At 42.3% G+C, this 10,897-nt stretch overlaps 1 protein-coding gene across 2 annotated transcripts in view; it reads left to right on the forward strand.

Moving 5' to 3' along the window:
* Window positions 1-4,904: 4,904 nt before the first annotated feature.
* si:ch211-112f3.4 (EF-hand and coiled-coil domain-containing protein 1) overlaps window positions 4,905-10,897 on the forward strand; it is a 16,379-nt gene continuing 10,386 nt past the window's right edge. For both annotated transcript variants that reach the window (XM_014016590.1, XM_014016591.1), the window contains exons 1-2: window positions 4,905-5,554; window positions 9,439-9,829. In XM_014016590.1, the coding sequence (XP_013872044.1) occupies window positions 4,984-5,554; window positions 9,439-9,829 (962 nt within the window). In that variant the 5' untranslated portion in view covers window positions 4,905-4,983. The remainder of the gene's footprint in view (window positions 5,555-9,438; window positions 9,830-10,897) is intronic.

A 10,897-nucleotide genomic window follows, 5' to 3' on the forward strand; every position in this document is an offset into this window, starting at 1 on the left:
CAGTGGAGAAATCACAATCCCCTCAAAGCTTATGTTTAGTTTTGGAGATTTTCAGGAGCAGCTGGTCTGGTGACCTGAGAGAATGGGAGGGGCTATGGGGGTGAAGCAGCTCAGTAAGGTAGAGTGGGGCAAGACCATTTGATGCTTTAAAAACAAATAAAATAACTTTCAAATGAATCCTAAAATGTAATAGCAACCAGTGCAGTGAGGCTAAAACAGGAAAAATGTGCTGATGCTTTTTTGTGCCAATTAAAAGATGTGCAGCAGCATTTCAGACTCCCTGGAGTTGGGCAACAGAGGAAGCACTGACCCATACATAAAGCCCATTACAGTCCAACCAAGTGGTGAAGGAATGAATTACTGACTCTTTTAGAAAGAATGGGCTTGACTTTAGCCAGCTGCTTTAAACAAACAAACAAACAAAAAAGCTGGATTTCGCCACTGCACTTATCAAATCTAAGATCACTGTCCACCATGACCCCCAGATTTGCCATGACTGGTTTGATGTATGGAATCAAGGACTGTAGATCCAAGAGAGACAAGAGAAGAGAGTGGAGGTGCAAAAAAAAACATAACCCCAGTCTTCTTTTCATTCAAGTGCAACAAAACTGAAAGCCATCTAGGCATTATAGTCCTCAAGACATTTAAACAGTTGAGAATGAGTATTTTTTCTTGAGGGGGACATAAACCTGACAATCATCTGCATAAAAGTGAAAAGAAATTGTGTGCTTTCTAAAAAATAGACTCAAGTGGAAGTAAATAAAACAAAAAAGGAGGGGTCCTAAGACTGAACCCTGTTCACTCCACATGAGAGAGGAGCAGAGGAGGACACATGATCCCCAAGGCTAACATAGAAATTTTGCTCATTCAGATCTGAACCACACTTTTCTTTCAAAAAGACCATCAGTTGGTTGTAAACTGTCTTCTTAATGATCTCTGACAAAAAAAAGGTAGTTTGGAAATTGGCCTGTAGTTGATAACAAGATTCTTWTGCAGGATTCTTAATCAAGGGCTGGAAGACTGCATGTTTAAAACTTACAGGAAAGACACCTGAGGACAAACTGCTGTAAACAAGTTCAGATCAGATCAGATGGGTCAGAACTGGTCTATCCATAGTTTTCTTGAGATAACAAGTTATAAGTTCTGCTGGATGCTTTTCAGCAGAGAAATAACATTTAGTTCAGTCAGCTTTGTTTTCACAGAACATCTGTCTTCAAAAYGACAAATTGAAAGACCAACAGTAAGTCTTTTCTTCATATCATATTATACTAACAGGAAGTCTGTTCTCCATAACAGCATATTTTATTAACAGGAAGTCTGTTTTTCATTAAATATTTTATTAACAGGAAGTCTGTTCTTCATTAAATGTTTTACTAACAGGAAGTCTGTTTAACATAACATATTTTACTAAAAGGACATTTTTTTCTTCAAAACAATTTATTTTACTAACAGGAAGTCTGTTCTTCACAACAATATGTTTTATTAACAGGAAGGCTGTTTAACATAATATATTTTACTAACAGGAAGGCTGTTAACATAATATATTTTACTAACAGGAAGTCTGTTCTTCACAACAATATATTTTACTAAACAGGAAGTCTGTTCTTCACAACAATATATTTTACTAACAGGAGGGCTGATCTTCATAACATGTTTTATTAACACTTGGACATGTCTACAGTCCATCAGAGACAACTGGATATGTCTACAGTCCATCACAGAAACACCTGGTAAGTTGGTTACCTGATTACCTAGTTAACTGGTTCCCTGGGTAACTGGTTACCTGTTCATTGATTAACTAGTTACCAGGTTAACTAGTTCCCTGGTTAACTGGTTACATGATTTACTCGTTAATTGGTTAACTAGTTCCCTGCTTAATTTGTTTACTGGTTAATAGTTACCTGAATAACTGTTTCCCTTGTTATGTGGTTACTCCATTTACTGGTTAACTGGTTCCCTGGTTAATTTGTTTACTGGTTAAATTGTTACCTGATTACCAAATAACTGGTTCCCTCTGTATTTGGTTGCCTGATAACCTGCTACGTAGTTTATTGGTTACCTGATTACCTAGGTAACTGGTTCCCTGGTTAAATTATTACATGCTTTACTGGTTAGGTAATTCCCTGGTTAACTGGTTACCTTGTTAATGTGTTACCTGTTTACCTAGTTAACTGGTTCCCTGGTTAATTGTTTATCTGGTTAGCCAATTGCTTTCTTTGCTGTAACTGGTTACCTGGTTTACTGGTTCCTTAGCCAACTACTTCCCTAATTGATTTGTTTACTAGTTTAATTGTTTACCGATTACCCAATAACTGGTTCCCTGGTTGTTTGGTTAACTGATAACCTTGTTAACAGGATACTTGTTTATTTGGTTACCTGATAGCCTGGTTAATGGTTAACATATAACCTGAATACCCGATAATCTAGTTAACTGGTTAGCTGATAAATCTACACATTCTCACTCCCGACTCGTCACATATTGACGCTTTTCCAAAGTTCCCTCTGCGTCKTATTTTGACGCATCAGGTGACCCCCCTCGCGTCTGTCCTTGACGCCCGCGGCTTTTCCGGGTTGCGCCACCAGGGGTCTTTGGGTCGGGGGTCTGAGGTTAACATGAGGGATCAGGATTAATGGTTAAGTTTAGGTACTGGGATCAGGGGTAGGATGTCCATGGTGAATATTAGGTAATTTCAGGCTTTGGAACATGTTTACGTGAATTTCCTACATTTTCTAAAAATGGTTAATTTTAGGTACTAGGGTCAGGGACAGGATGTCTAAAGTGAACAAAGGTAATTTCAGGCTTCGAAACGGTAGTTTTTGCGCATTTTCTACACTTTCTGAAAATATGACAACAGATTTCGCCCCATCTCGTCAGTAACTGACGTGACGGGGGTACCCTGCGCGTCAAAATCGGACGTAGAGGGAACCTTGGAAAAGCGTCAATATGTGACGACATGGGAGTGAGAATGGGTTGGATAAATTGATTGCTTGGTTAATTGGTTAATAGATTCCCTGGTTAACAGGTTGCCTGGTTAACATGTTCCATGGTTAATTGGTTACTTGGGTAACTGTTTATAAACTTAACTGGTTCTTTGGATAACTGGTTATTTTGTTAACTTGCTTACTCGTTAACTGTATACCTTATTACAACTGGTTCCCTGGTTAACTAGTACCCAGGTTAACTGGTTCCTCATTTAAGGTTCTCTTGTTATATGCTTACCTGATTACCTGGTTAACCAGTTATCTTAACACTTGTTTTACTGGTTACCTGGTTGATTAGTTACTTGATTCATAGGTTAAATTGTTCCAGAATAATTGGTTACCTGATCACCTGGTCCCTTCATTTCCTGGTTATTTGGCTCATTGGTTAGATGTTTACTTGGTTAACTGGTAACCTGGTAATTGGTAACCTGAGTAACCCACTCCCTGGTTAATTGGTTACTTGATAATCTGGTTAACTGTTTACCTGATTACCTGGGTAACTGTTTATGTGGTTAATTGATTTCCTGTTTACTTGGTTTCCTGGTTAACTGGCTCCACAATTACCTGGTTACTGATTACCTTGTTACCTGGTTCCCTGGGTAACTGGTTCCATAATTACCTGTTTAACTGGTTCTCTTGTTAATTGGTTCCATGTTTAACTGGTTCCCTGGGTAACTAGAACCTGGTTCCCTGATTACCTGGTTCTCTGGTAAAATGATTCCCAGCTTAACTGGTTCACTGCTTCTCTTGTTTTCTGGTTAACTGGTTCCCAGGTTCTATATTTAACAGGTCCCCCCTTTTCCTGGCTAAGTTGTTCTCTAGTAACCTGGTTTCCTGGTTAACTAGTCATGGTCTGACAGGCCTAAGGTACAGGTCTGGGGTAAAAGTATGAGGTACAGATCGAAGATACAGGACTCATGCACAGAACTGAGGTACAGGTCTCAGGTACAGGCCTCAGTTATAGGTCTCAGGTATGGGTCCCAGGTACAGATCTGAGATACACGTCTAACATACAGGTCTCAGGTACAGGACTGAGGTACAGGACTGAGGTACAGGTCTAACACACAGGTCTCAGGTACAGGACTGAGGTACAGGCCTAAGATACAGGTCTCAGTTACAGGTCTCAGGTTTTGGTCCCAGGTACAGATCTGAGGTACAGGTTTAAGATACAGGTCTCGGGTACAGGACTAATGTACAGGTCTAATATACAGGTCTCAGGTACAGGACTCAGGTACAGGACTGAGGTACAGGACTCAGGTACAGGTCTACAGGTCTCAGGTACAGGTCTAACTTACAGGTCTCAGGTACAGGTCTCAGGTACAGGACTGAGGTACAGGTCTACAGGTCTCAGTTAGGTGTCTGTGGGACACACAGTTGCAGAGGGAAGCAGTGATTGATTTGGAATCTGGGTCCTGCAGTGAGTCTGGTCTTGCCCAGGGGAGCAGATCCAACAAGCTTTGTTTTGGCTGTCAGCTGAGACGAGTGTTCCGCTTCAGGTGGAAGGACATGTTTTTCACCGTCAGAGCTGTGGGATTAAATCCTTTTCATTTCAGCAAGTCTGAGTCTGATGGTGAGATACTGCAGAAGATCTGATCTGTCCTTATCTGTCTATAAAATAAACATCTATACCTCATTACCTGGAACTGATTCAAGATGGCCGCCACAGATAATATGACTAGGCCAACACTAAAAAGTTTAATTGAGCTGAAACTCGGTGTGTTAGTAGCTTAGAGTCATCCACAACTCTTAATCCTGCAGGTGCAACATAATCCCTCAGGTCTTCCTCCAAGTTTTGACAGGCACGCGGCTCTTTGGGTCTGACTATGCAGCCTTCTGATTGGTGCACACTGGGAAGGGCGCGGTCTCAGTGTGTACTCAGGGTGGAGTCCCTGCAGGGATCAGATCCTGACTTCACGCGCACAGAAGACAAGGTGTTCAGAAACAGAACCTCACAGCTCACAGGTTCTGTCTGCTAACCAGGAGGACAAACAGCCGCTYACCATGGAGCGCGCTGCTTTGCGCGCGCAGCCGACGCGTCAGAGCGAGTGGCTCCGGAGCGTCTTGGACCACTACCACTGTCCGGACCCGTGCGCGGACAACCAAATCATAGTCCTTGCTACTGGAATAGACCAGTACCTGCAGGAGGTCTTCCACCACCTGGCCTACCCGAACCAGAACGACACGGTGTGCGCGGAGGACTTCCGCGCTCTCTGCGCCGCGCTGGGACTCCCCGGAGCGGAGAGGGGACAGAATCCCCTGGATCTGAGAGGACCCGGGGACCAGGAGCAGATGAATGAAGAGTTTAGAGATACATGCCTCGCGCTGCCAGAAAAACTCTCTTTTAAAGATTTTCACGCGCGGCTCTGCGGGTTTTTCCGCGTTCGCACTGCGCGCTCGGGCGCCGGGGAGTGCGCATGGCGGCTGCCGGTTTCTGAGGAGACGGAGCTGGTGGAGAGGCAGATCCATGTCCGGTGGCCGCGGGTCCGCAGGAGAAAGTGTGTGAGTTTTGATCTGACCCGGGATCATCCGGGACCAAAGACCAGACCCAAGACCAGAACCACTGAGGAGCCAGGTACCAACAGAACCAGGCCCGGTGCTAGTCATCTGGGTGCCCTAAGCGCAACTGCTTTGTGGTGCCCTCCCCCTCCCAGAAATAAAAAATAACTTCACACAGCATAGATTTAAGTTTTTCTTGAGCAAATATGTTAGGTCAGGGCTCTAGACTAACTTTTTGCACTGGTTGCACTGGTGCGCCTAACATTTTTCCTTAGGTGCACCAGTACAAAAGTTAGGTGCACTCAAGTTTGCAAACACATCACATTTAACATTGATGTTTTAATGGTTCACTTTTTTAAAATCATTGTCCATTAAGGCAATATTAACTCACAAATAATTTGTTACCATTCTAGCAAAAATAAAGTTCTATATTTGAACCATAACTTACTGAAAAGTAATTTTAAAGTGATTGCATGACCTGAAATTTTAACTTAAGCATCTCAAGATAAATGAAATGAAAGAAATTCTAAATTCTATGTGCAAATGTTTATGGGTTGAACATTTTATAAACATCTTAAACATTTCATAGTTTAGACCACACCTGACCCTCAGATGAGTAACTCCTGAACGCCTTCATGATCTTTGGCCTTGGCTAAACCAGAATGTTGAGCAAAGAATTGTGATTAACAGCAGAAATTTTACTAATATTTATTAAATGAGAAAAGTTTTTTTTAAATAAAAACAACATAACATGAAAAACTCTGCAATTTAATTTGCATTGGATGAATTTTATATGTCTCTCACTAAAAAAAACTAAGCTGTCATAAAATCACTTTCGGAACCTGGATCATAACTGTGGTGAAGCCCATTATATGTAAAAGCAGCCTGCCATACAGTGAGCTTCCTGCTGGAATGATCTGCTGCTGCTGTGGTCTTTTATTTTCAATCTACAGTTCGAAGCCAATCGTTCCTCAGAGTGACTGAGGTCATCTGATCACCTGACCCTGAGGCTGGACCAAAGTGTCCAGCCTCAGGGTCCGTGCTGTGGATGACTCTCAGCTACTACCACACCAAACTAGTTCAGTGTTTCTGTTGGGTAAGTTCGGCTGTCTGTGGCAGGCTAGCAGCCATCTTGACTCCAAAATTAAATCAGTTGATCTGTGGTTAGTTTCACCGAAATCTGTTTTAGTGGTTCATGAAATATTTTGCTAACAGGTAACCTCCGGCAGGTAATGGTTTTAATAAGAGATGCTGACTGTGTGACTCTGCTGTATCTGTTGTTCACTCAGCTTGGAGCAGGAGCTGCAGCTCAGTCACATTTAAACACAGCTCCATTTAAAGGAAAAGAAACACGATTCAACATAATACGAACAACAAATATTCAACAAAAATAATAACCTACTTATTTCTGTGTCATTTATTTAAAAATAAATAAACTCCCGATCAACTTTCCATTGCAGATAAACCAAATTGCCTTTAGACTATTATCTTTATATTTCTATGCAAATTTTGAAAATTTYGTGTAAATTTGTTTAATTCTCCAATAGTTTGTCTAAAACCGTCTTTGTACTGTCTTCTAATGGTCGAACAGTGGCTACTGCAGCTGGATTTTCCTGTTGGTTAAAATGATACATGCTTACATTACAGCTCTGTGTTCAGGTATAAAAGCTTCTCTGAGACACGCCCATGCAGTGAGTCAGAAGTTAGAACAGCGAGAACTGAGATGAAAGTTTGTTACTGTTTGAACATCAGCCCATGTTGGCAATGATGCTAACATCACTTTAACACACAGAAACTGAACCCAGCACCGGCTTTGTGCATCGCTGAGTCGGCACCTTGAACCAGCGTCTATCTGATAAGGTTCAGACCAACTCAGCCTGTCTCAACCTCTGGAGAGGAGAGGGGTGAAACTACCTGCATGGATCTATCTGGTTACTCTGTGTTTCAATGGAGAAGCCAGCCGGTTCAACTCATATATGCATTCAGAAATGAAGCAGGCAGAGAGAGGCGAAAAATCAGCTGAGCTTGAAGAGCATTTGGACACATGGACATCTGCCTAGAAAAAACCCCCCGAATGAATGTACTTTAACAATCCTCTTTGTGATTGAATTCTTTTTTTTAACTAACCACAAACGTCATCATTCCACGTCATTCCATGATGATGTTTCACGTCATCATTAAAATTCCCACTGTAATAGATCAGTTTGTTGATGTTTATTTCTGCCAGTGGGACGACTGAAACATGAAGCTGAAATTTCCAATTCAGGAAATGGCTAAAAGGCGATTCCAACTAATTTTTTCACAATCTTGAACGTCGTTAATCTGCTGTAGTTTAAAAACTAAAATACTTAGACATATCAAAACTGTCGGGAAGAAGCTAGAATTAGCAAAAATTGAAAGCTTTAAATAGCTAAAGCCAAGATGAAGAGTGTTAAGACTAGCTAAATGTATCAAAATACTATGGAGAAGTTAGAAGTAGGCATGCACCAGCTCCAGTGGACCCTCTGACCACCATCAGTAGGCAAGGCAGGTGAAGTGAAGCCCAAGGACACAATGACTGAGACAGCTGGAATGGGAGATTGAACCTCAGACGCTATWTTGCCTTATATGTATAAGCTTAGCGCTAGCACGACAAACAAGCTAAAATGAGGTCCTCCATCCATATTTTCAGTTGCAGGCAGAGTCATTTTTGTGTTCTGTTATATATGATGATAGCATTGGGGCTAAGGCTAAAGCTAACAGGCTAAGCTGATGTTCTTCTTCCATGAAGCAGCTCTGTTGTCCTCCATCTATACTTTCAGTTGCAGGCTGAATCATTTCTACCTTCTCCTCTCTGTCAACACTCTCTGGTTTCATTTAAAAGAGCAGATCGTCAGATATTGTCCAAGATTAACCGTCAGGGTGGATATAGCTTGCTAGAAGCCTCGCACCAAGGACCTATCCTCGTCATCATTTACCCAGAATGCTTTGCATGTAAATAAAATGGCCCCATCCGTGTAATATATTTTTAAACTTTTAGCTTAAAAATGATAAAAACTGAACATCTAACAGTATTTTTACAATCTTTATTTCACAGTTAAAATATATGTTTATTAAATAAAGTCTAATGTTATAACTAATTATGGATCCCTTTAAACAGCGCAGCTGTGGAGCGCACTTAGAGAGACACAATGGGCCAAAACCGAGCCGAGTTGAACCGTGTACCAGAGCGTCCGTGAAGATTGTGTGCCGAGGCTGTCATTGTTAACAGTGAACACCAGAGGGTGCAAATTAACAGCTCTGAGGCACTGAAATTAGAGTTGTTTCGATCCGTGTACTACCATTGATGTTCGCCCCGGTGCCATATTGGAACCAAGTTTTGGTACCCAACCCTAGTACTTGCAGAGACACAGTATGAGAAATGATATTCTTCATCCCTCATTTACCCCTCATGTTTGCTCTTATTCTGTTTTTTTATGGAGCTCCTTCCTGTAGCTGTATCCTGGATGACCTGCCCCCCTCCCCCCCCACCCCGGCATGTATGTGGTTCTTGTCTTTGTCTCTTTGGATGGGTTGTTCCAAATCAAAATTTTGTTGTGCTCTGGGGGCAGCTGTGGCCCAGTGGTCACGGGAGTCGTCCTGGAACCGGTAGGTCACTGGTTCAATCCCCCATTCCAGTTGTCTCAGTTGCATCTTTGGGCAACATACTTAACCCCAATGCCTCTGATGTGTGTCCCATCATTGTATGAGTGTGACTGGCACTGATTAGTCTTCATAGATGACTGTACATGTTAGCTTTGTAGGAGATCTAGTAGAGTGTTGTGTGGATGGGTAAGTGAGGGCACAGATTGTAGTGTGAAGTGCTTTGAATATCCTGGCTGGATTAGAAAGGCACTATATAAGTGCAGTCAATTTTCTAATTTGTACAGTGACAAATTTTCTGCTTTCTGAAAAGTGTCTCATTTCATTCTGCTCCTTCAGATGAGGCTGCAGCTCTCAGGGAGCTGGTGGAGGACCTGCGCTCGGCTCTGCAGGGGAGTGATGCTCGCTGTCTGGCCCTTGAGGTGGCCCTCAGACGTGGAAGGAGCCCCCTCCCAGCATCTTCCAATGCCCTTGTGCACCAGAATCTGGTACCGCCTGCCAGACCTGAGGGTCCTCAAACAGTGGAAACAAGGAGGGCCCAGAAGAAATGGGACTTCGGAGACCCTGTCCTGAGGGAGTTGAAGCTGATTCGTTCGTCTCGTGACGGGCAGCTGGAGGAAGCCATCAGGTTCAATCAGCATTTGGAGGAGGAGCTACAGTGGGCGTACCAGGAGGTGCACAAACTGCAGGGGKTGGAGTTTTCTCTGAGGATGGAGAACTCTCAAATCAGGTTGGAACTCTTTTTATACTCGAGTAAAAATCCACTAAATGTGGGACTTTGTGGAAAATGTAAACAAAGGATTCTCCTCTAGTAGTTTAGATGACCACTGATCATTCCTGGAGTTCTCTGCTTTCTCCCTCAGACCAACAACATGATGTTAGCTTCTTCTGTCTCTGCTGTGAGTGAGAGGATGCATGGTTGGTTATCTCTAGATGTCCCTGTGATGGACTGAGAACTGTCCAGTAGAGCTGCAACCATACAGAAAATTCACAATTCTATATTTTTTCGATACAAAAAAGAGAAATGTCCATGCCCTTCTTAACTTGTAATTTATTGAAATAATTCTGAACATTTGTTTAAACTCAAAAGTACAGTTTTTAAATTAAATGTTGCTGAAATATCAGTTTCTCTGTGGATCTGTGCTCGACAGTGCAGCCTGTCGGTAGAGTAGTCGAACACAGATTCACTGATCCTTCAACATAGAGCCTCTTCAGAAGACAAGCTGATAAAATAAATTTTAAAGACCAGCATTGTACAGATACATAATACAGATACGAGTATTGTTGCACCCATACTGTCCAGGTGTCTCTGATTGACTGGGGACCTGCCAAGGTGTCTCTGGTTGAATGGGGACCTGTCCAGGTGTCTCTGATGGACCAAGACCTTTCCAGGTGTCTCTGATGGACAGTAGACCTGTCCAGGGGTTGGATTTATAAAACTTGCGTACGCACAATATGAGCCCAGAAACTTGCGTGCGCCACTTTTTATGCCAAGGTTGTGATTTATATAATCCAAACTAGACGTGAAAATGTGCGGTGCCTCACGCCAGCTCTGACCCATGCGTATGCTCATTTTGGAGAAGGGAAACTGCGACACAGATGGTGAAGTGAAGAATTAGAGCCACACTGTGTAAAGATCACTGTCAGATATTTAATTTCACTTCATAATCATACTTAGATTTTTACTCAGCTTTATCATCAGCTTTCTTAGTAATATTTATGCTTCTGCTGCTGAGCCATGAGGACCTTTGAAATAAAAAAACTTAAATCTTACATAAAAGTTCCCGTGCGCAACTCC

The sequence above is a fragment of the Austrofundulus limnaeus genome, unplaced genomic scaffold (genome assembly GCF_001266775.1).
Source record: "Austrofundulus limnaeus strain Quisiro unplaced genomic scaffold, Austrofundulus_limnaeus-1.0 Scaffold148, whole genome shotgun sequence".
Classification (NCBI taxonomy): domain Eukaryota; kingdom Metazoa; phylum Chordata; class Actinopteri; order Cyprinodontiformes; family Rivulidae; genus Austrofundulus; species Austrofundulus limnaeus.